The sequence below is a fragment of the Balaenoptera acutorostrata genome, chromosome 11 (genome assembly GCF_949987535.1).
Source record: "Balaenoptera acutorostrata chromosome 11, mBalAcu1.1, whole genome shotgun sequence".
NCBI lineage: Eukaryota > Metazoa > Chordata > Mammalia > Artiodactyla > Balaenopteridae > Balaenoptera > Balaenoptera acutorostrata.
The window spans coordinates 97,524,258-97,549,501 of record NC_080074.1 but is presented as its reverse complement, the minus strand read 5'-3'; the positions used below and the strand labels follow the sequence as shown (position 1 = coordinate 97,549,501).

General features: G+C 47.0%; 1 protein-coding gene across 2 annotated transcripts; it reads left to right on the top strand.

Annotated features, from left to right (window-relative positions):
- The first annotated feature begins 212 nt into the window (after nt 1-212).
- BCL2L14 (BCL2 like 14) lies at nt 213-25,244 on the top strand. 2 transcript variants are annotated; one of them, XM_007196061.2, is made up of 7 exons: nt 213-296; nt 10,632-11,077; nt 15,177-15,347; nt 16,015-16,119; nt 17,353-17,423; nt 20,369-20,635; nt 24,715-25,244. In XM_007196061.2, exons 2-7 carry the CDS (start codon nt 10,639-10,641, stop codon nt 24,751-24,753), a joined length of 1,092 nt encoding a protein of 363 aa, XP_007196123.2. In that variant the 5' UTR covers nt 213-296; nt 10,632-10,638; the 3' UTR covers nt 24,754-25,244. The 2 variants fall into 2 exon arrangements, with proteins under 2 accessions (XP_007196123.2, XP_057413060.1); XM_057557077.1 differs by having other exon boundaries at nt 224-362.

Sequence of the window (25,244 nt, the reverse complement as noted above, 5' to 3'; positions counted from 1 at the left end):
AAAACACCCTCATCATTGTCCGTGTCCCGAAGGGCAGTGAGAGTCCTTGGTAAAGGATGCAGAACTCCTTTTAGAGTCAAATTACTTGGGCAAAGGTCAGCCCCTCCTTCTGTGAAAAAGCTGGGGGCAGGGCTTAACAAGGAAGTGATTTCCTTCCCTAAGCCTCCTTTCAGCCTTAGTCCCAACCTGAAGAGGCTACACCCGGGTGGAGTCTTACATCACAAGAGCCTTCCAAAATGAGGAGCCAAGAAGACTTGGCCAAAGTTTCCTCTTAAGTTTCGTGGAGAGAGACTCAGGTATAGAAATATCCCTACTGCCACCTGACCTGAAGCAGGAGAAACTGCTGACAGCTTGGAGACCAGGTAACACTAGGAGACACCAGTCTTCATGTTCAGCCTTCCCAGCAGGGCACAGGGGACTTCAGTCCTGGTTTTGCTCATGAGGCAATCTAACTGGGGGTTAGTAAACCTAACGTTTATTGCATTTATTTACACGTTCTGATCATGTAAGTCTCAGGAGGCAAAACTAAGAATCTAAAACTGAAAGCTAGCATCTAGTTTATTAGGGGTTTCCAGAAAACGGAGAAGTATTTAGGTTTCCCTTTCATTTCTCCTTTGCTCCAGAAGGTTCGGGAGAGTTCAGTTAAGAATACATAACTGGCCGAATCATTGTTAACATTATGCAGGTCTGTGTCATTGAATATGTTGCAAGGTATGTGATAGTGTGACAGAAGCCCATGGAAATGCCAGCTCCCTCCCCCAGAGCAGAAATGGGCTGAGGACAGGAGTCCCTGGCTTTGAGCCCTGAGTACCTGTGGGAACTTGGGCACAAGATCTAGTCCCAGCAGACCCCCCAGAGACTTCCTTGAGCACAGGGCGCAGGTGAAATGGGGAATAACCCCCCCAGGAGGCTCCCTCCTGCGTTCCCTGCCTGCTCTGTTCTATAATCATCAGAGCCTGAGTCTTTCTGTTTAATTAATAAGACCTGAGGCTCTCTCTGTTTAGCTTCTATTGTAGGAATTTAAGACATTTTACCTCATTCCTCATTTCACCCTTAGGATTAAAGATCACAGGGGAGGAGGGATGAAGACACCGTAAGGTGAAGTTCAGGGAAGGAAAGGGAAGGGTGGACCCGCCTCTGAAGGGCGTAAAGGGGCAGAGGGTGCAGAAGGAGAGGCCCAAGGCAACCAGACAAAACTCAGCTCATAATCTGGCCTGGGAACATCCCTCTGGGATGGGTGTCCTCACCCATATCTTACACTCGGGCCTTGTCTGTGTGTCCAGAGTGATGGAAGTCAGCTCTCTGCAGAGCCTGTTGCTAAGGGGTCCTCCACGCCCCTCACCCCTGGGACAGACCAGAGCAGAGTTCCGTCCAGGGCAGAGTTCCGTCCAGCTTCCTGGGGCCCTGGTGGCCACAGCCTCTGTGCATGCATGAGGGCTGTTTGCTCCGTGACCTGCCACAGGAAGGGAAGGAAAATCTAACCTCGACCAATGAATCCAGAACTAGAAAAATCCCTAAAGTGTGTCCTGTGATCTTGGAGGTCAGACGCGGCTCCGCAAGCCAAGCAGCGTTGCTCTGCGATGCTCCCCGGAGACTAGCCGCCGGGGTCTCGGAGGACTTCGGCCATTTAGGGGGTTGGGGGGAAGGAACCCTTGGAGAGGGAAGAGAGGCCAACAAAAAACACTGTGTAAACTTGCTTTCGGGGAGTAGGTCTGTGAGAGTTTGTTGTAGATATGCAAGAGGATATGTAAATACTGGATCCAAAGGGTAGGGCTGTGTGCCCTGAGTCACTGGATTACAACAAGCCTCACAGGGCTTATTCTGGAGCTAATTTTCCACTCCAGGCTCTGAACCTACATTCTGGGGCCTCACCCAGGGCTTCATTTCCATCAACATAGGCAAAAAACTTACCTGTACATTTCCATTAACCCAGAAGATGGGCTGCTTCTACTTTGAACCCGAACAGCTGAGAGCAGTAAGGGCTGCAGTGGTAATAAAGTAACTCACTGCTGCTTTCAAATAAGACTTCATTATCAATTTAACAGCTCTCCCGTCATTCCCAGTGAGGATGAGTAGGAAAAACACCCTACGCTTGTTAAGTGCCTTGAAAGTGTCTGAACTCATCCTTTGACGCAGCTGCAAGCGCTCGCCGGGGCTGGTCAAGGTCCCCTCGGTCCCGGGGGCTGCCTGAGCACTGCCCTGCCCTCTGCTTCTCTCTTGCCCTTGGCCTTGCCTCCTGGTTGTGCCCTCAGCTCCTTTCTAGCCTGGGAGACGGCAAAAATCTCTTCTTTCCCGAAGTGGACGGGCTCTGTGCTCCATCTTGACCTCTGCTTTCCCCCCTTTTCGGATGTTGCTCCTGAATCAGCAATTAGCAAACTCGTTTCTTAAAGAAGTCGGGCCCTTCCTCTCTCTCCAAGAGCAGCGCCACACACACACACACACACAGACACACGTCCATACACACACAATTTTGAAGTCTTCACACTGCATTAGAAAGGTTGGGTTGGTTGGGTTGGCTTTAACTGACACGGTTTCTCCGGAGCGTAGTCCTGTGGCTGGGAGAGGGCACCCCCGCTACCAAGGGCACGGCTCCTGGAGGACCCGCGGGGACCTCCTGCCTACCGGGCGCCCTGAGCTGCCCAACTCCAAAGGATGCTCGGAATTAAAACCCGCCTAAATGCCCTCCCGGCGCCTTCCGGCGCTGCTCTCGGCCTGAGCTCGGCCACTTCCGTGCCGAGTCGGCGGCGCCCGAGTCCCGACCGCGTGTCCCGCTCTTTCTCTCGCGTGATCCGCTCTTTCTCTCGCGTGACCCGCTCTTTCTCTCGCGTGACTCAGGTCTCTCAGGCTCCACCCTGGGTCCACTTTCCTCACTTCCAAGAACCTGAGGTCTCAGTTTTTCTGAGCAGCGCCTTTTATTCACCGAGTTGCCAGATACGCATAAAAATACAAGAGGCCCTGTTCGGTATGAATTTCAGATAAACAACAGATACTGTGTTTTAGTGTAAGCATGTCCCATACAATACTTGGGACACACTTATACTAAAAAGTTATTTGTTATTTACCTGACGTTCAAATTGACTAGCTGTCCCATATTTTATCTGGCAGCTCTATATCATGTTTCTTTCATTCATCAAATATTTCCCGAGAGCTTATCAGGTGTCAGGCATTATACGAGGTGCTGGGAAAGCCAGCCAAGTCCCAGGCTTCATATCTTACAAGTATGTATACTTTATGCACACACACCCATACACACATTCTCTCTCTATATATATAGTTTCCTGTAGTCATATATATATTTGACATATATATATGTTTACTATAGTCGTATATATATATGACTATAGGAAACTACAGGAAACAAGTGTGAATTTTGTGCTAAACCAAATATTTGCATGTCATTAGTTTTCTTAATTGCTGCTTTTGATGAATTTTCTTTTATAAACATATTAAAGCTTACAAAAAAGGCAACCTATTAAAATAGTTGGTTTTTTTGTTTTTTGTTTTTTTGGCTGTGCCGCAGGATGGCATGCAGGATCTTAGTTCCCCAACCAGGGATCAACCCAAGCCCCCTGCAGTGGAGGCGCACAGTATTAACCGCTGGAATACCAGAGAAGTCCCCAATTTTAATGAATAAAGACGCTACTATTTATTGAACATTTAACATCTACCATGCACTATTTTAAGTTATTTACACGTGCTAATTATTTTTTTGCCCACATACCTATGTGATGGGGGGGGGTTGTTTTATGGGGTTTTTTTTTAATGCTTTTTTTTTTTTTTTTTTTTTTGGCTGTGTTGGGTCTTCGTTTCTGTGCGAGGGCTTTCTCCAGTTGCGGCAAGCGGGGGCCACTTCATCGCGGTGCGCGGGCCTCTCACTGCCGTGGCCTCTCCTGTTGCGGAGCACAGGCTCCAGACGCGCAGGCTCAGTAGTTGTGGCTCACGGGCCCAGCCGCTCCGCGGCATGTGGGATCTTCCCAGACCAGGGCTCGAACCCGTGTCCCCTGCATTGGCAGGCAGATTCTCAACCACTGCACCACCAGGGAAGCCCTGTTTTATGGGTTTTTAAAAAAATTTTTATTGAGGTATAGTTGATGTATAATATTACATAAGCTTCAGATATATAACATAGTTATTCACAATTTTTAAAGGTTATACTCCAGTTATAGCTATTATAAAATACTGGCTATATTCCTTGTGCTGTACAATATATCCTTGTAGCTTATTTATTTTATATCTAATAGTTTGTACCTCTTAATCCCCTACCCCAATCTTGCCCCTTCCCCTTTTCCCCTCCCCACTGGTAGCCACTAGTTTCTTCTCTATATTTGTGAGTCTGTTCCTTTTTTGTTATATTCATTAGTTTGTTGCATCTTTAAGATTCCACATATAAGCGGTATCATACACTATTTGTCTGTCTCTGTCTGACTTATTTCAATTAGTATAATATCCTCCATGCTGTTGCAAATGGCCAAATTTCATCCTTTCTTGTGACTGAGTAGTATTCCATTGTGTGTGTGTGTGTGTGTGTGTGTGTGTGTGTGTACGTACTACACATGCCACATCTTCTTTATCCATTCATCTGTTGATGGACACTTAGTTTGCTTCCATATCTTGGCAATTGTAAATAATGCTGCTATGAACATTGTGGTGCATGTGTCTTTTTGAATTAGTGTTTTTGGTTTTTTCAGATATATACCCAGCAAGGCAATTGCTGGGTCATATGGTAGATCTATTTTTAGTTTTTTTGAGAAACCTCCATACTGTTTTCCACAGTGGTTGCACCAATTTACATTCACACCAACAGTGTATGAGAGTTCCCTTTTCTTGACATCCTTGCCAACTTATGTTATTTGTAGACTTTTTGAAGATAGCCACTCTGACAGGTAAGAGGTCATGTCTCATTGTGGTTTTGATTTGCATTTCTCTCATGATAACGATGTTGAGCATCTTTTCCTGTGCCTGTTGGCCATCTGTATTTCTTCTTTGGAAAAATGTCTATTCAGGTCTTCTGTCCACTTTTTAATTGGGTTGTTTGTTTTTTTGATATTGAGTTGAAATGAGCTGTTAATCCTGTATGGGACTCTCTGCACTTCCTGGACTAGGATGTCTGTTTCCTTTCCCAGAGTAGGGAAGTTTTCAGCTGTTATGCCTTCAAATACGTTCTCAGCCCCTTTCTCTCTCTCTTCTCCATCTGGGACCCCTATAATGAAAATATTTGTGTGCTTGATGCTATCCCAGAGGTCTCTTAAACTGTGCTCATTTCTTTTCATTCTTTTTTCTTTTCTTCTGTTCAGCATCAGTGATTTCCACTACTCTTGTCTTCCAGCTCGCTGATCCATTCCTCTGTATCATCTAGTCTACTGTTGGTTCCTTCTAGTGTATTTTTCATTTCAATTATCGTATTCTTCATCTCTGTTTGGGTCTTTATATTTTCTAACTCTTTGTTAAAAACTTCTGACTTCTCACTCTCCATTCATTCTTCTCCGAGTTCTTTAATCATCTTCATGATCATTACCCTGAACTCTTTCTTGGGTAGATTGCCTATCTCCACGTCACTCGATTCTTCTGGGATTTTGTCATTCCTTTGTTTGGAACATGTTCCTCTGTTGCCTCAGTTTGCCTGACCTGCTGTTTTTATTTCTCTGTATCTGGTGGGTTGGTTACATTTCCTGATCTTGGAGAAGTGACCTTGTGAAGGAGACGTCCTCCGCATCCCATCAGTGCACTCCCTTTTCATCGCTAGAGCTGTATGCTCCAGGGGTGCCCCCTGTGTGGGTTGCATGGGCCCTTCTGTTGTGTGGGCTGACTACTGTGGGTGGTCTTGTAGGCTTGGTTGGCCCCTGGTCCGGCTGGATGCCAGGCCCTGCCTTATGCGGAGGCTGCCAGCTGCTGGTTGGCGGGGCCAGGTCGCAAGGTGGCTGACCGCAGAACCCCGGGGTGGGGAGGGGGCAGGGCTAAGGCTGAATTACTGGAGGATGGAGTCAGGGTCCAGGAGACCCTGGGGCTATTGCCTTCCCGTTGGTGGGTGAAACAATGTCCTGGGGCTAGTGCCGGCCTACTGGTGGGCAGAGTCAAGTCCTGGCGTCTGGTTGTAGGGCCCAGGGGTCCTAGACCTGGTGGATGGGCCCAGTTCCTGACACAGTTGGCTGCAGGGTCCAGGGTGTCCCAAAGCTTGCATTGGCCTGTTAGTGGGTAGGGCCAGGGCCCAGCTAGTTCCAGGGCTGGTGCTGGCCTGCTAGTGGGTGGGCTGTGTCCACAGGCTGCAGGGCTGTGGTTGTGTTGCGGCTGGTCCTGAGCTTAGAGCAGGCTCGCTGGAGGGTGGGGTCAGGGCCCAGGGGGTTGTGGGGTCTCTGGCTGGAGAGCCCTGGGGGTCCTGGGTCTAGTGCCTGCGCACTGGTGTATGGGGCGGGGTCCTGGGCCCTCTGGTGGGCAGGGCTGTGTCCAGGGGCAGCTGTGGACTCAGGGGGTCTTAAGGCAGCCTGTCTGCTGATGGGTGGCGCTGTGTGTATGCCCACTTAGTTGCTTGGCCTGAGGTGTCCTAGCCCTGGCGCCTACAGGGTTCTGGGCCGCTGCGGGGCTAATCCCCGAGGCTAATAAGCTAGAGGGAGGATTCCAGAATGGGGTGGGCCAGCACCAGCATCCAGATAGTAGAAGGAACTCCCAAGAATGGCTGCCACCAGTGTCCATGTCCCCAGGGTGAGCGACAGGTGCCTCCTGCCTCTCCAGGAGACTCTCCAAAGTCAGTAGGTACGTCTGACCCAGGCTCCTTTCAGATGCCAGCTTCTGCTCTGGGTCCCAGAGCGTGTGAGACTTTGTGCGTGCCCTTTAAGAGCAAAATCTCTGTTTGCCCCAGACCTCTCCCTCCTTTGAAGAACCTCTGCAGCTGTAATTATTCTCCCGTTTGTGGGTCACCCACCCAGGGGTATGGGACTTGACTTCATCGCAACTTTGCTCCTCCGGCTCGTTTTCCTGTGGTTCCTTCTTTCTATCTTTGGTTGTAGAAGATCTTTTCTGGTAGGTTCTGGTCTTTTTTATCGATGGTTGTTTGGCAAATAGTTGTGATTTTGGTGTGCCCGTGAGAGGAGGTGACCTCAGGGTCTTTCTACTCCACCATCTCGGCTGATCTCCTGCCAGGGTCATTGTTTTGTTTTGTTTTGTTTTACCCCATTTTACAGATGAAAAAAATGGAGGCAGAAATAAATTAAGGTATGTAGCCAGTCACACAGCTAGTAAGCCGATGACCCAGGATTTGAACTAGGTTAGCTGTCTCAAGAGTCCAGCCCATTAACCACTATTCTGTACAGACCAACACTTGGAGTATAGTTTGCAAGGGATTTTCACAGCTTGTAATTTAATCCTTCTATGGTTAGCGAGTTCAAACAATACGAATCGCATCTTGTAAATGGAAAAACTACACCTCGCTGGAGGCTACATGATCTGCCTCAGCGCCCTTGCCAATAAGTACGAAAAGCAGCTCTTCCACTGCCTTTTCACCCCACATGCTACACTCTCCCCGTTCCGCCACCCGAAAACCCCTTGCAGCTTCTCTAGAACAGTGTGGCCCTAAGTGGGTTTCATAAATATTTTTTTTAAATCAAATACTTGTTCAAACACTTAAATGCTATTCTAAATGCTTTACAGATATTAACTCATTTAATCTTTGTAACAGAAGGAAACAGGTACTATTCTCATCCCCATTTTATTATTTTTTTTTTAAAGATTTTTTTTGATGTGGACCATTTTCAAAGTCTTTATTGAATTTGCTACAATATTGCTTCTGTTGTTTCTATGTTTTGGTTTTTTTGGCCACGAGGCATGTGGGATCTTAGCTCCCTGACCAGGGATCGAACCTGTACCCCCTGCATTGGAAGGCGAAATCTTAACCACTGGACTGACAGGGAAGTCCCTTTGTCCCTGTTTTAAACATGAGGAAACTGAAGCCTGGAGAGTATGTCACATAACTGCTAACGGCAGAGCCAGGATTGGAACCCAGACAGTCTGTCTCAGAATAGGAAAAAGTTCACAGTTCATTGCCAAGTGCCTTTCTGCCCCAGGCATTACTGTAGGAGCTGGGCACCCAGCAGAGAAAAAACAGCACGCGAACATGCCTGTCCTCGCGGCACTTACATTCCATTGTGGAAAAGAGAATGAAGTCTAGATAAACTGGAAGACCTGGGAAGGATCGTCATGGGTGTGACTGAAACTGGGCACCAAGAGGGGAAGAATGGTTGACCTGTGAGGATGGGGCGAGGAGGGGGGCGCAGGCAGAGCGAGGTGAGGGCGGAGATGCTGAAGTGATTCCAGACAGCTGAAGGTTCCCTGCAGTGCATAATGGGCGCGTGACATCGGGAGTAGGTGAGGGAAGGAAGATAGTCCAAGCCCCGGAATAGGACAGGCGTGTGACGAAAGGGAGGGAGGAGGGCCCAGTGGTGGTGACCCCCAGTCTACACCACGCCCCTCAAGCACTGCTCACGCTCAGTTACCCGAGGCAGGTCTGTGGGGCTTTGGAGTCGTGCAGGTACATCTGTGTGTGCAGTAGGTGTCCCAGGTTTTGCAGCCCTGCCCTTGGCCACCCTGGCAGGTCACTTCTGCCGCCTCCATCTGCACCTGATGTTCTGGCACAGCCCCTGCATCTCCCTCCTGGCATCACTTCCATCAGAACTGCTTTCTCGAGGCCTGGCCACAGAGCGCTTCCTGGATGAACAGCTTCCTATCATCCAGTGTGAGGCTCTTCCAAAAAAAAGATAGGCGACAACAATGGAAACAGGAAGCATCGGCAGGCCTGCAGGGGAGATGTCTCAGCCCTCACACCTCCTTCAAATAGTAATAGAATCAGAGGGGAAAGTTAGAGAACATTCGCTGTGAAATCACAGGACCAAAAGAATTGAGAGACTTGCCCAAGCACTTTGCACGTTATAAACTGAGCCAACCCTGGACCATCGGCCTCCAGACACACAGTCGAATTGATCTGAACCACGTCACACTGCCTCAAACCCCATCTGCGGTCATGTCCCAATTCTTTATCAGTTGGTCCTGGTGTGAGAGGGGACAGTGGAAAGAAAAGGAGAGACATGCCAGCAGATCCCATTAATATCACTACAGCTATTTATTATCACACCAGCTCACATGCCAAAAGACACTCTTAAAGTTGGACCATTAAGGGAAGGGTCCATGATTAAGAGCCAATCAAGGACAGAGTCAGAGGGCCTGGGATGACAGTTGTACTAAAAATAAAAATAGCTACCGTTTTTGAGCCAGGTTCTGTGTTGGGGCTTCTCATGCATTACATTGTACCCTCACAATACCCCTGCAAGATGACTATTATTATTTTCAATTTACCTAAAGGAAGCTCAGGTTCAGAGAGGTGAAGTAACTTGCCCCAGGTCACACAGCTAGTCGGTGGTATGGCCAGCATTTGAACTCAGGACTGTTCAACTGAGAAGCCCAAGCTGGTTTCCAGCACACGCACTGTCTGTGAAATTTTAATCCAATGACAGTTGGTAGATCTGGGCTCTCTGGCATCTGGGACAAAAAAGGAAACCATAGTCCTTAAGATACAACCAAAGAAAGCAAAGTAGATCAGAAAGAAATGATTTCCTAGCAGACAACCATTTAAGGAATTATTTCATGAACGTTTAAATTGAACACAATCAGTTAATTACATCTATCTGGTTATTCATATGGAAATAAAGATGTAACTTTCATCCCCGTCGTTTTAGTGCTTGTATTGATCTTTCTAAAACATGTCTGTGGTCACACCACTCTCCCGCTCCAGACTTTGCAAAGCTCTCCATTGCCTCCATCAGTGCACTTCAAACTTGTAAAAAAAAAAAAAAAAAAAAAAGCAGGATATTTTTTCTTCAGATAAAATCTTACATGGAATGCTAAATATGGCAAGGAATAGAAGCAAACCTTTCCAAGCTAAAGCAGTGAGTAAAGGAAGAATGGAGAGAGGCCGGGGAGGGCCAGGGACCCCAGACAGTTCCCTCCCCTGAGCTCGCCTCTCCCCTTGCCCAGCTACTCTCTCCCGAGAAGACTTTTAACTGCCCTCCACAGTCTAGGGCCCCTTCTGAAATGTACTGATCTACCGACATGAGAAAATGCAAAGCTTTCAGCCTGACCTTCCAAGGCCCCCATCGCCTGGCCCTGACTGCCACTTCACCGTGGTCCCTCCACATCCTTAGCCCCAGCTCTCCACAAAGCACAGGCTTATGCTCCACCAGATCTCTCTCCACTCTTCAAACGCATCCTAAATTCACCCAGAGCCTGCCCTCTGCCCAGCCTGTTCTAAGGCCCGGTAGCCAGTCACCCATCCAAACACCTTCTTTCCTTCAAGGAGCCTGCACTCGCCCTCTGTTCGCGGCTGTCTTTCCTCCCCACCTCCCGCGCTGGCTCCTGCATCTCTGTTCGAGCTCCTATCTTGCCCTCTTTGTCTGGAGTTATCTATGTACAAGCCTCATCTCTGTAAGACGGAACTTTCAGAACCAACCCTGGCTTTTCCATCTCGGATGACCCCCTGCCCCCCAGCACAAAGAGAATAGGTGCTGAATAAATGCTTATTGAGTTTCACCCCATCTCTCCCGACCTACAAAGAGTAGGTAGATGGACGCGTGTGGACTTTGTCGTTGCAGCCCTGCCATGTGCACCACTAGCGCCTGCGACCTGGAGGAGATCCCCCTGGATGATGATGACCCAGACAGCATGGAATTCAAAATCCTGGAGTTCTACGTCAAACACCACGTCTTCAAGAACACCTCTGCTGTCTTCTCACGAAAGCTCCCCAGAACAAGAAGTTTGTCCCAGAAAGGACCGGAGAGTTGGCCGGCAAACGAAGCATGGACACAGGGGCCGTGCACTTGCAGAAATTCCCAATCCAGGGAGAAGGTCATAAACGTTGCCAAGAAAAAGTCGTCTTGGAGAACACTCTTTGGAGTAGCAGAGAAGGAGGAGGGCTCTCAGAGCTCGCCTCCGGAGTTCCGTTTGGAGGGGCGAAGTACGGTGGGACCTCAGAGGGGTCCTCACGGTCCGCAATGGCCGAGGTCCCTCTCCAACGTGGAACAGCGCTTAGAGCGTGAAGGTAGGCTTTTGGGGATTCTTTCTCTTCCACAGCCATGTCTTTCCCTTCTTTGTGCGCCTGGGGGCTCACCTCCTCCCAGCTGGTAATGGGGCCTTAGGCAGGGCACTCTTTGAACCTCAGCTTCCCAACCTATTAATACTCAATTCTAATTGCCCTGCTTTTCTCAAGACTGAGAAGAAAGGAAGAGGATGGCCGTGAAGGGTGACGGGACTGGTTTTCTGGCTCCACCGTCTATAATCAAACTTGCTGCCCAAATTCCTAATCCTCAGTGCCAGAGACCAATATAAGATAAATAGCCCCAGCTGGGCTCAGGCTGCTCTTCTTCCTGAGGGAAGTCGACTCCCCTCTCTGGGCCTCTGTGTTTCCATCTGTACACTGGCCTCTGAAGGTGGATGGAAAGATCAGACAGCTGTACACAAAAATACTTTTCAAAGTACAAGCCACTCAAAAAACAACCAAGAAGCATTTTGACAAAATCTTCCTTCAGTGGTACAAAACACACTGTATTGAACAAACATTTTCATGAAAGGCCTTATCAGAATTGCCCTTCATCCACAAACCCTGGCATAACCATCTTCTTCCCCTCCAACAATACCTTGTGCCCAATGCCCAGATTTTAAAAGAAACCCCCCTCCTGCTGGGCTGATTGGCCTGTGTAACTTGTCACTAATTAGTCAACAGGTGGCAGTAATGTCTCAATTTTTAAACATTGTGATGGCTGGCTTACTTAGAGAATCAGCCCGCACAATGACAGCTTTAGATCATTCACTGTGATCAAGGAAACTTCCATCTCCTATTAGACTTACAGAATTTTAGGAGAGAGGAAGTTAGGGTCGGGATTACCTGGGGAACTCCTCCTTCCCCCAGGGTTACAGCAGGCTTCTTCTACTGGGGGTGGTATCTGAGCTCTGGAGCAAACAGAACAGTTTGGGGGCACCTCAATAGGCTTTTCTGCTTGTCCTGTTCTTTGGAGTTTGCCAGGAAACAGAAGATTTTACAGACTTTAACCTTCTGGCTTCCCTGAGAAAAATGACGTTCTGTATTTCAATATTACTGAAGTGTCATTTGACCTTTTTTATTTTCTAAAATTTCCAGATGTCTGTGTAGATATATAGATATCCCTACAAAAGTAGAAATGGTTACCTCCTAAGGAAGCTTAGCTTTAAGGATTTAAGTACCGTTGTTCCTCCCTTCTCACCTTCCTCTCTCCTTGCTTTCTTGTTTAGTTAATTATGTGGGTAGTTAGTTGGTTTTATGTTGGGTGTGACCCAAGAGGGACTCACGTTCTATTTCTATTTTGCCACATGTAAATCAGAGCTCAGCAGTTGGCATCCCCTGGGTTCTTTTAACTAAAGGTCGCAATTTAGCCTGCGCTGCCATTTCCAGGACTCAGACACCAGGCTGGAGTGAGAACTATGAGGTTATGTTCCAAGACCAAAGTCTCATAGTGAGAGGGCTTGAAATGTAGAAAAATGAATGTCCATACCAATTTTAGTAACACCAACCCGGGTTTTTTTGTGAATCTTTTTTTCTCCACAGCTATGATTCGCTACAACTTCAATAACATAGAGATTATTTTTCTCTCCCATAAAAGAAAACCACAGTTTGGCAGCCCAGGCTTGATCTACCAGTTCCACAGTCTTTAAGGATTCCTATTCTGCCATCCCTCAGCTAGTTGCTTCCAACCTCAAAGTCACCTTAAAACCCAAGGTGGCTGTTGGGATTCCAGCCATCATGTCTACATTCCAAGCAGGAAGAAAGAGGAAGCAAGGGAAGGACAAAAGGGTATCTCCTTCCTAGATAATTCAGCTCCCTTTCAGAGAGCTTTCTTAAAACTGTACCCAACTTCTTACATCTCAGTGGCTACTCTTTACTGCAGACGAGGCTGGGAAATGTAGTGTTGTCAGCTTCCCCTGGCGTTTCAGGGATCTGTTACTAAGGAAGAAAAAGAAAATGGATACTGGGTAGGAAATAGCAGTCTCGACCATATGGAACTCTCTCCCAAACGCCCTGCCTCTTCTCTTTAAAACAAATGCCTCAAGCCCAATGCCTTCCCAACCCCGCTCTCTCCTGCCCTCCTTAATCCCACAATGAGCCCCCAGAATAAACTCAAAAGGATGGGCAGCCTTTCTGTTCTCTCTCCACGCCCATCCAACGTTCCCTTGCCTATCAGATGGGACCAACTCTGATGAGAAGGGAATTTTTTTTTTCCAGTTTTTAAAATTAAGGTATTAGAATGGGAATCTTAACTAGAGCTAATTCATCTGAGTCAAAATGAGGTTGCTTATAGTTTTTCCTGCACATATTTCACCTGCATCCCTCCAATCCGCAGAAACAGATACACATAGGTTAGTCAGCTTGGGTACCTCCACGTCTGCTGGGGGTCTTGTGATTGCCCTGCCACATGGTGGGGGCTGGGGGATGGGGAGGGACAACCTCGGGGGCCCTCATCTGCCTCCTTTGAGGGCAAGGTGGGCGCAGTGTGACTTCCGTGGAAGAGAGCGTGTTAATCACCCTGCAGGCTGCACAAGGTTGCAGAGAGGAAAGCACGTGGAAGCTTTCCTCTCCCGTCTCCGGCGGACACAAGGGAAGGCTCCCACTGGTTCTGGGATCCAGCCTCTTGCCACCTCCTTCCGTGGGTGGCCAGTATTCACGAGGAAGCCGGTTGGGCTGCAGTAAGGTGATTTAAAAGTGGAAAGTACTATTGGTAGGGTTATTAAAATGGGAAGGAAAAGCACTGATCCTTCTCTCCTTGACCTCTCCAATTCTTCTCTCTCTAATCCACTCCTGATCTGTTTTTGAACCCTATGGATGGAGCATCATGAAAAATGTGGCTTTTTAAGGAAGCCATTATGCCTTTTTTTAAAGGAAGGCATTGTGGACAGAGCGTCAGTTCCCATGGCCTTTCAGTGAATGCCCAGGGGGGTGAAGGGAAAGGACCAGAGCTCCACGTGATGCGCGAATCCAGGGAGAGAGGATCAGGAATCACCTTGGCAGCTCCTTAGGAGGTCAAACCCTGCTTTTCATGTGACACAATCCCTCCTCGGACCCAGGCCTTGCCTCTCTTATCTATCCTGATTGACAAGGTCCGGGCGTTCCCCTGGGCACACCAACCTTCTGGCCAAAACCCCATTCTGTTACTTTCGTCAAGTCTTATGAATTAAATACTGTTGTTCTTAAACATTGCATGATACGACTGCTCCGTATCAAAGGCAGAACTTGTACAAGCTTCTAAAAGTTAAGAACTTAGTGATGGATTAACAATATAAATTTTACTCCCAAATAACTCAGCAGTACTGCCTGCCCTCCCAACCCGACCCCATCCCCTACCAGGGGCAAAGTCGACTTGTCCTTCACAGGCTATGACATTCAGGGGGCCAGTGCCATTTAAACCTTCATGTCCCCAAATGCTTTATCCTCTAGTTGCGTGTGCAAATTCATGACATAAGGCTTTTCCTGGATTATAAACTGTTGAAGGTCATGGGTTAGACTTTATGCATCCTTGTTTACCTATCAGCATTTTTCGCATGTTTCCCACTAGACGTGGAGGAGAGAGAAGACACGTGACCATGCAAGCAAGGGGAGTTCAGTGTTCACTTGATAATGAGTCATGAATATGGCCTGAGAGCAGGGATATTTCTCTTTCCTCCGTGACAACCCCCAAAGGCTTGTCACACTGCTGAATGCCCTCCTATGTACATAGGGGCCAGCTCTCCAAGATATAAAGGATGTCCAAAAAAAAAAAGAATAAAAATAAAAGCATAATGAGCATTCCCTCAAGCAAAGAACTAAGCACTCCCTTTTGTGTTTCCTCCCTTGCAAAGGGGCAAGGGGACCCTAATTTTGCAAGACTTCAAAAAGAGGGTGCAGAGGGGCAATTGTTTCGAGGTGGCAATCATTCCTGTGTGCGCTCCTCCTCCATCCCAGCCTCTGCCAGGCAACTGCCAGCGCTTTCGGAAGAATGGACTCCCCTCCACGCACACTCCCGGCCGTTTCCTTTCGCTCCAGGCTGGTGTTTTCATTTCGGGCAACTGTGCATACCAATGAGCTAGACGAAGTTCTGGGAAGGGCCTGTCAGCACCATTTTGTCTTGTTTCAGCCGTGGACCCCAAAGTTGTTTCCATTGCCAACCGAGTTGCTGAAATCGTTTATTCCTGGCCGCCGCCAGATCTCCACAGCCCGGGAGGAAGCTTCAAGTCCAGAAGGATTGTGACATGCCAGGGTCTCCAGAACCAGGGCTTCCAGCCTAGAGCTACAAGTGGGAAGAGAGGTAAACTTCCCTTCTGAGTGTTTGCACGGGGCTGCCTGTCTGCCAGGCAGAGGTCTACAGCATTTATGTACTTATTCAGCTCAGGGCTCTGCAACTTAGGAATCTCTGCTCACCTGGCCTCAGGGCACGACAGCAACATGCTGGAGGCACTGACCTTTAGCTTGAGAGACCAGCCCAAGCCAAGCCGAGTGTGCCAGCAGCTGGAAGCAACAGGCCAAACTCACTGCTAAGTCCAAAGAAAAGTCTCCTACTGAGGGGCAGGAGGAAGTACAAAGCGTGCACTCAACCTTGTCCACAGGGGGAAATGCATGTTCGATTTCACAACGTTAGCGATGGCCAAGGACCAGTGTACTCGAGCAAGAGCACAGGGTATATAGGTGGAGCGTCGCCCGGGCATTTATGATACTGCCTTGGGCTCCTGTGAAAAAGCAGGGGGTTGTCAGGTACCAGGCCTGGGGCAAAACGTGAAGCAGAACTGAGAAGTAGTGATCAGACTGGGTCAGTTGTCACCAAACTATAGCAATAGCTAGGACTGTGGATCGCATCCCACTTGCAGGAATTCTAGAGTTGAGGGAAGCAGGACCAAGTGCCACAGGAAGAGAAGTTCAGTCCGGCCATTCCCTCATTAATGACTGTCCTGCCCGTGGTTCTCTTTCCCAAACTCCAGTGGATGATGAGGGGCCGAGCTGGCTCCTGAGTTTGCAGTACGCCAGAACAGAAGGCATAAGATTTATCTGCCAAGGTGGTGTCTCCCAACCCCAGAAGCAAAGCGGTGAGTCTGTCCACCCCGTGCTGTGCTGCTGGGACCACAAACTACCAAAGGGGCTTAGAGAGCAAGGCGCTGGGGAAGGAGGACCCCTCTGATAGCAAAAAACAAAGTGTTCCCGCTTTATTGCTATCTCATGTGTGTCTGGGCCTCGTAAAGCAATACCCCTAAACCAAGCAAAAGCTCAGGCTCTCATCCTTTGTGCGCATGAGAAATTCAGGCTGCTGTTCTAGCAACTTTCCTGGAGAGAGGCGGCAGCGTCAGATAAAAACTACACATGGGCAGTGGAGGCATGGAGTCCTTCTTTTCCCAGGTGACTTGGGTCTCAGACTTCCTACCACCTTGCCCTTCACTTGACCTTGTGGGATGAATTTCCTGGCCTCTCCTCCCCTCTCCCTCTGGGACAAACGTGAGGACTCCATGACTTCAGAGACCGCACCATAAGGAAAAAGTGCCGTCTCTGCTTGGATTCCGCGCTACAGCAATGACCGTTTTCCTACTGTTTCACGTTAGCACATCTTGAGACAAGAAAAAGCAGACTCCACCTTCCCCGTTCCAACACACACACCAACTGCAGCCACCTCTCTCTCCCCATCTGCCATGTTCGCCTTTGGGGTGGGAGACCTTATTCATTTCATTTACTTACACTCCACCCTGTTGCAAAGACACAGCACACAAAGTACACATTTTAGTAAGATAGATCAAATTTGAAAGATACTGTAAAAAGAAAACAGTAGGAAAACAGGTGGGTTTAGGAATGAGTTTAATTCCCCCAATGCAGGAAGGCTATACCCACCTCTTAGGAGGCCACAGTTTGGCTCTACACTTCCTAGCAGCTAACACAAAGGGGTAAGACGATCCAGTAGGGATTTATGGTGTCTACATGGAAAAAGCACCATCTGTCAGGACAAACCCAAAGACCGAGAGAAACTGCTCCTAAATATCTTTAGAGATAAGCTCATGTATCTTCAACAACATTTTTACAGTAAATAAAGTGATGAGTTTCATGGTGAGAACTGTGGGAGTGCTGGGGGAAGAAAGAGAGGAAAGGAGGGGACCGTGGGAGAGGGTGTCTGGAATGGTTTGGGCCTGATCAGAAGAGGCAAGGTAAGATTTACTTTGCTGAGAATTACGAAGGGCATGTCTTCCTCAATCCCTAACCAGGCTACAAGCATTGTCCCTGGAAACATTTAAGATTGTTTTTTCTTAAAAGAAATAACTGGAATTTTCCCCTGGCAGATGGAGAAGACCAAATAATAGCCAGAATCGTTGAGCTGCTGAAATATTCGGGGGATCAGTTGGAAAGAGAGGTAGGGAGCTTCTTGAACTCACGAGTTTTCTTTCTGTGCCCGCGCGCTGGTACCCAGGAATGGAACTGTACTGCTGTTTGTACTCCTTTGCAAAGTTCTGGTTTCCACTTAGTCCTAAATTTTATTTCCCTTGGACTCAAAACTCTTCATGCTGGCAGCATCTCAAAAATGAATCACTTTGGAAAACATAAGTAAACCTTCTGGAGCCTCCTTGGAATTTTTGGAAATGAAAAAAGTAACTTTGTTTTTGCAGGAAAAAGACACCAATAAATTAAAATTTGCTGAATAGAATTATGAATCTAGCTCCCCATGTAACTGATCCTCAGGGAAGTTTAGACTCTTGCATTTGCCCTGCAGCCTGGATATCTGTGTCCCACAGCTGCTCCAAGTCTGGAGTCTTGTCTGAAATCTCCCCCCTAGAAAGGCCGGACTGTTCTCTCTCAGCAATTCAGCCAGGGGGCAGGTTAGTGTTAACTCGGAGAACTCTTGAGTTTCCTGCCATTTAGAAGTTGGGACCAGTCATTCCCATCAGGAACGTGTAGGAGTTGCCTTCAGGTAAAGAGGTAGTGAGCAGGCCCCCCCTGTAGTCAGGGCTTCTCAAGGGATCTTGTCCGTGTCTGCCACCCACTGACGGCTGCGTAGTGTCCAGCGTCTGTCCATCAGGGGCTGGCCTGTGGACCCATTCCCCTGTTTGGCCAGGATCCATGGGGAGGAAGTCAGGTCTGTGAGGGCTCTGCAGGAGGGGGAAACAGCACACACTGGCCAGCCAGCCACCCCAGTCTCAGCATGCTCCGTGGCTCCTCGACGCCTTTGTCACAGGTGTGCCCAGAGGATGGTGACCAGCACGGGGAAGGGCAGATGAGGTGGTGCAGAAAGAGAGACACTGAGAAAACCAGGGGTATCCGACCAAAGAGAAGGGGGTATGGGAGCTTCAGGGCCACAGTACGGGGAGGACAGGGGTGCAGAGGAAGCAGAAAACAGAAGAGGGCACATGGTTTAAGGACATGCCTGTGTTTCTCCAGAACTAATGTCAATAGATAGGAGTTACAGGGCAATTGATTTCTCCCCACTTTAAGAATGAACTTTCTAGCACTCATGGCTGTCCATCGAAGCCAAGAGCTGCCTTGTGAAGAAAAGATCTTCCTGTCTCTAGAAGAATTCCAAGTAGATGCCACTAACCAGCCCACAGTTCAGTACTTGAACTAGGAAGGATCTGACAGGTGTGCTCAAGGATTCCTTACAGCTCAAAGTGGCCGTGGCTCTCACGGCAGTCTCCTTCCCGGCCTCCCCCCGGGCAGGGACTTGCAGTAGGTCAGGGAGGCCAGGGACGGGGGCGTGGCATGAAGGTTGACCCTTCTGGTTATGAAGAGAGATGCTTTCCTTTTCACCCCACAAATTACCACTTTAAAAACCTCACTTTGCCTGACGCACTCTCTTGATGATTTGGGGGCAATCATTTACATTATTTCTGTAGAAAACATGGTGGTGGTTCTCTTTATGTGGTCCCCCAGTAGCGGACTCTGGTGGGAGCACACAGAAGCTCTACTTGTGCTCTGTGGGTGTAAGTTCCCCACAGAGTGGCACAGTGACGTGAGGAGGGGACCTGCCATGTCTGCAGAGTGTCTGCCAAGCCACTCATCACCTGCGGGCTCCTCCTGCACCTCCCTGAGATGCCAGAAAGCCAGGTGCAGCCCCAAGGGGCAGGGGGGCAGAGTGGGTACCCTGTGGAAGGGCTTTCTTTCCGGCATTTGATTCTTTCACTGTTCTGGCATGGTCCTGGATTCCAGCCGCCCACTGGAGGTTTCAAGTCTACCTTCTTCCACTGAGTCATGACTAAGAGGAATCCATTCTTGGTGTCGAGGATGTTCCTGCTTCAGACTTATAATTCAAATAGGCCCCCGTGTCTCCTGGAAGTTGGGAGGAGGTGGGCTGGGCTCAGATAAAGGACACGGCTCCACTAAAAATCTTTATGTAGCATCTGACTCATCCCCAGAGTGCCCCTTTTAGAAACAATCTTGGTTGAAAACCTGCTCAGCTTATCATTCCTCAAGGACAGAACTAGTTGATTTTCAAATAAACATGTAGCCCCTGATCACTGAGAAATTTCTGTTTTCACACGACAACCATCACTTTACAGACATTGCAAGGAGGGCCTTAGATGAGGATGATGTATGCTTTATGACACAAGCCCTGATTTTTCACAAGCAGAGGCAGGGACTTCCCTGGTGGTCCAGTGGTTAGGACTCTGCGTTTCCACTGCAGGGGGCATGGGTTCGATCCCTGGTCGGGGAACCAAGATCCCGCATGCCTTGCGGCATGGCCCAAAAAAAAAAAAAAAAAAAAAAAAGCGTCTTGCATCTTGAAGCATCCTGGACAAATGCTAACACTTTGAGAGCACTTTCCGCCACGTTGAGCACAACACAAAGTGTTTTACTCAATTACCCTGTAGTACAGGTACTGTCATCCCAGTTTAGAGATGACAAAACTGAAACCGAGAGGTTAAGTAAGTTCTCCAAGATTGCACAGCTAGTAAGAGGTGAAGCAGGAGAGTTTGAGCCAAGACAGTGATTTCCAGGCTTCAGATTCTGCCCATTACACAACCTCTAACAGAGCACTTTGCACTGGGTTACAACCGTCAGTAGACTGTGAGCCCTTTGACTGAGGGGCTAAGTCTTAATCGCCCACAGTACCACCTGTCGGGTACTCAGCGCTCAGGAAACATTTGTTGAATGTCGAATGAATGGGCTGTTCAGTTTGTATTTGTCCCCATGAAAGGAATTCACAGAGAAGGTCCATGCCCAATCCGGTCCTGCAGGACATGGTACCACGATTGAGACCAGAATTGAGGGTTTTCCATTGGGTGTTTCGGTTGCCCAGTGTTGAGTGGTAGAGCTTGCCTGCCCGGGCTAGGCTGCTGTACTGAGTGCTTCTCCTCTTGCACACAGTTGAAGAGAGACAAGGCTTTGATGAACAGCTTCCAGGATGGGCTGTCCTACCCTGTTTTCAAGACCATCACAGACCAGTTCCTAAGCGGTGTGGACACCAGGGGAGAATCAGAGGTCAAAGCTCAGGGCTTTAAGGCTGCTCTTGCAATAGATGTCATGGCCAAGCTCACAGGTATCGACAACCACCCCATGAACAGGGTGCTGGGCTTTGGAACCAAGTACCTGAAGGAGAACTTCTCGCCCTGGATCCAGCAGCACGGTGGCTGGGTAAGTGCATCCTATTTAAAAATAAATCTTCCCAGAACTCAGAGGAGATGGGATGGAAAGGGGTTTTTTTGGTTTGTTTTTTGTTTTTTTAAGTGAAGGGAACACATCTTTGAAGCAGTTCTCATGGATTTCGGACACTTGAGTGGCAAGAGATTTATCCCATTGATGGGAACATATTTTTTAGTGATTATCTTCATTATCAATAAATATTTACTGAGCTCCCAAAGGGTATGTGGGGGGAGAGGGACTGGTCGGATGTAACAGGAAATGAAGAGATGTTGATATAAAATGTTTGGATAGACAGAATTTCTGTTTTCACAAATTTTGCAGGCAACGGAAATCTAGCAGTGAGACGAGGAGAGGCAGATAGTTCCTTATTCTCTCAGATGCTGATGGGGTGTGGGTGTAATTCTCACGCAGAGGTTCAGGGCTTATGACATTTTGTCATTGCTGAATGGACCCAGCCATTGTGACAGGGACACTTTGATAACTGAAGAGCAGTTAAATTTTCATCTATTTTTAATTACCTGCTATCAGGCAAAACAGACCTCTCTACCCCGATTCCTCACCTCAGCCCCTCTCCCATCCTTTTCCCTTGAGATTTCCTTAAAACTGCCATGTTCGAATGGCTTCATAACAGTAACCTTTTCAAAATGCTTTATCCCATCCAGAACTCTAAATCTCACTACAGTTAAGTCCCCTACGAACGAGTTCTGAGAGCGTGTTCGTAAGTCCGATTTGTTCATAAGTCCAACAAAGTTAGCCTAGATACCCAGCTAACACAATCAGCTGTATAGTACTGTACTGTAAAAGGTTTATAATACTTTTCACACAAATAATACATGACACAAAAAATCAAGAAAGCATTTTGAGTCTTACAGTACAGTACCTTGAAAAGTACAGTAATACAGTATAACAGCTGGCACACAGGGGCTGCCATCGAGTGAAAAGGCAAGAAGAGTTACTGACTGGAGGAGGGAGAGGAGGTAGAGCTGAAGGATGGTCAGCAATAGGAGATGGAGGGCAAGCTGCACTTTCACTCATGCCCGACATTGATGGCACAGGTTCTGGTTCCTTGCTGGAACCAGATGCACGTTTGCATCTTTTAAAGTTCGCAACTTGAAGGTTCGTATGTAGGGGACTTACTGTAGGCCTAGGGCATGTTTGTCTGTTCAAGCCCTTCCTAGGAGGCCATACACTATCATTAGTCCTCTTTCCACTAGAGTGGTCCAGGGGCCAGGAGGAGGTTTGAGTCTGCTCTGGGCATGGCCCTGGGGCCTCCAAACAGGCTTAGTGTCTTGGCTACCAGATGGAAAGTACAGCTGATCATGCCTAAGGGGATGAAGTGCCCGCCATGGTCTCCAGTGGCTACCCATTAAGCTACCCAGACTTCTTTCCTATTTTCCACTTTTGCACCAGATATGATAGCCCTTAAGTGGCTAATCTGAACAAGGGCTCTTAGGTGTTCTAAATTCAAGCTGCCTTAACTCATGCTAAGAGGAGGACAGAATCCTCGACATCACTTCAGCTTTAATTGCTCTTTCTTCCAGGACCCCCTCAAGTCCCTCTTCTGCCCCAGAGCCCTTCCTGACTACTCCAGCTCAAGACTCTTACCAGCCTCTGACCTTTTACAACACTTCACGTTTGCATTATGATTATATACAGGAAATTACCATCATTGTTGGTCTTGTTAATATATTTTTCCAGCGAGATTATAAGTATCAATTGGGCTTACAGGCCTGTTCTCAAAAGTCTATTTAGTTAATTAATGTAGCTGAAATGCCAAAAGTGTTCTATGAAAAACTGTGTTTCTACACCAAAAGCACAAGCGACAGAAGAAAAAATAAACTGGACTACATCAAAATTAAAAATATTTCTGCTTCAAAGGATACCATCAAGAAGGTAAAGAAACAACCCAGAGAATGGGAAAAAATATTTGCAAATTATATATCTGATAAGGGACTTGTATTCAGAATATGTAATAAATTCTTACAAGTCAACAATAAAAGACAAAAAACCCCACAATTTTTAAAATGGGCAATCGATTTGAATAGACATTTCTTCAAAGATATACAAATGGCCAATGAGCACATGAAAGGATCCTTGCTTGCCATCTTCATTTCAACATTAGGGAAACGCAAATCAAAACAACAATGAGATACCCACCAGCATGGCTAAAATAAAAAAGACAAGTGTCAGTGAGGATGTGGAGAAATTTGAATCCTTATACATTGCTGGCTGCACTCTAAAATGGTCCGGCCCCTTTGGAAAACAATTTGGCAGTTCCCCAAAAGGTCTATACCCAAGAAAACTGAAAACAAGTGTTCACATAAAAACTTGTACATGAATGTTCATAGCAGCATCATTAGTCATAATGGCCCAAAAGTGGAAACAACAAAGAAGTTTATCCATGATGAATAATGAATGGAAAAACCCAATGTGGAATATCCATACAGTAGAATAATATTTAGCCATAAAAAGGAATGAAGTATGGACAGGTGGATGAACCTTGAAAACATTAGGCACAGTGAAAGAAATCAGACAGAAGGGCCATATATTGTATGATTCCATTTATATGAAATGTCCAGACAAATAGACAAATTCATAGAGACAGTGGTTTCCTAGGGCTTTGGGGAGAGAGAATGGGGTGTGACTGCTAATGGACACAGAGGTTCTTTTTGTGGTGATGAAAATGTTCTAAAATCACATAGAAGTGATGGTTGCACAACTTCGTGAATATACTAAAAGCCACTGAATTATGTACTTTAAGAGGCGAGTTTTATGGTATATTTCAAAAAAAAAATCCGTTATGAAAAACAGTGGTTCTAATTCTAGTAAGCAAATAAAAAGAGGAAAGAAAAGAGAATACAAAAAGTTTTATTAGTTTTTAATTTGGCTGCTAGTGCTAGAGAGAAAAACAGTTCCAATCAGAGAAAACAGATGTATTTTTTGGGGGTAGAAATAATAAAGGGAATTTTCAAAGGCTTTAGAATTTTGTGGCACTAGTCCTTTAGCACTTGTATTTTCAATTCAAAATTTATTAGTTTACTTTTCCAGTAAGTTACTTTTCCAGTACTTTCCAATCTTAAGTCTTGGCCACAGTTAGGTTTAATTTGGAGCACGTAGCTAGAAATTAGGAGGGAAGAAAAAGAATAAGAGGGAAAGGACTAATTTTTTCCAAAGTTGCAGAGACAGAGTTGCAAAAAATAAAGGATGCTACTGAAAGAATATTTATGAGTTGATACGAACTATGAAAGTGTGGAGGAGATGTGGATTGAGACGGGTGCTCAGTCTCCCTGAACAGGAAAGAGATGAATCTGGGTGGCAAGCCTTCCATTGCTCCAGGGATTTTAGTGGCTCTCTGGAGGGTCCTTGTAGTGTGGTGCGGAAGGAGAAAAACTATTCCTAGGCACACGTTTTCCAGGAGCTCAGGGTTCCTAACTATCTTAGTCGTCCACACTTCATAGGAGTGCATCTTATCTTCCCAATGGAACTGCAAATCTGTGAGGGCAGAATTACGTATTTCATGCCCCTTTTTCTCTCTCATAGCTTCCATTACTTTTACATACGTCATAGATGTTCAGCCAATACTTGTAGAATAATGAGTCGATCAAATGAATGAATAGCGACTCTATCCACAAAGCATGCCGAACAAGCCACCATTTGATTTTAATTTATTCCTTGGCCTTTTTGCTTCACTTGAAGCACCATTCACATCGTTACCCTGTGGTCCTGCAACCTCACCCCTTCTACAGCACTTTGAAAGGAGAGGTTTGCAACCTCCATAGTCATCCTTTCAGTATCTACTCTTCGAATTTAACCATAGAATCAAAGACTTTTCCCATCTAGTCGGTTAGCCCTGGGTGTGTAACATAAGTCCTTAGCTGATAAAGTTTTCCTTTCAGGCATACCGAGGATGCCAGTCACCTTTCCAAACCCTCCCCCAATCTTAACATGGTCTCCAAGCCTTGGGTCATGCCTGGGATAAGAAAGCAGAGTTAACAGGCATATGTTTTCACTTCAACAGTGAATCAAACTTGGAATTTTAAGAATCTATTTCTCTTTTTCCCCCCCTCTAGGAAAAAGTACTTGGGATATCACATGAAGAAGTAGACTGAAACATCAGAGGATTTGTAATCTGGAATACTCATGGTCCAACTCTGGTCTTGTGTACATCAGTCTTAGCACAGACTACGGGAGAAAACAAAAATGGACAAGGCAGATGGACCATCAAAATCTGCAAAACCATTATTCCTGCAAATCAAGAGGCATCAGGAGAGGCCTTGAAATCTCTGGCGCATAGAATCTAGTAGCATGGCCCTCGGCATCCATGTTTTCAGGTCTCCATTGAGTGTGTAAGGAAGTCTCGAAAGACGAGTGGTAATTTTCCATTCAAATGCTTAGAACAGAAGTCATCACCCTGCCTCTGCCGGCCACTTGAGCGAAAGTGTGTGACAGATGTTTGTTGACCTCCTGAGGGTGAAATGATAAATGGGGCATGTGCTTACTCTTTGGTTTCCAGTACTATTTATTTTTCAAACTTCACTTGAGATGGCCTGACAATGACATTGTTTCAAGCCTACCTTTAGGCCAATGTGGCTGTTTGTGT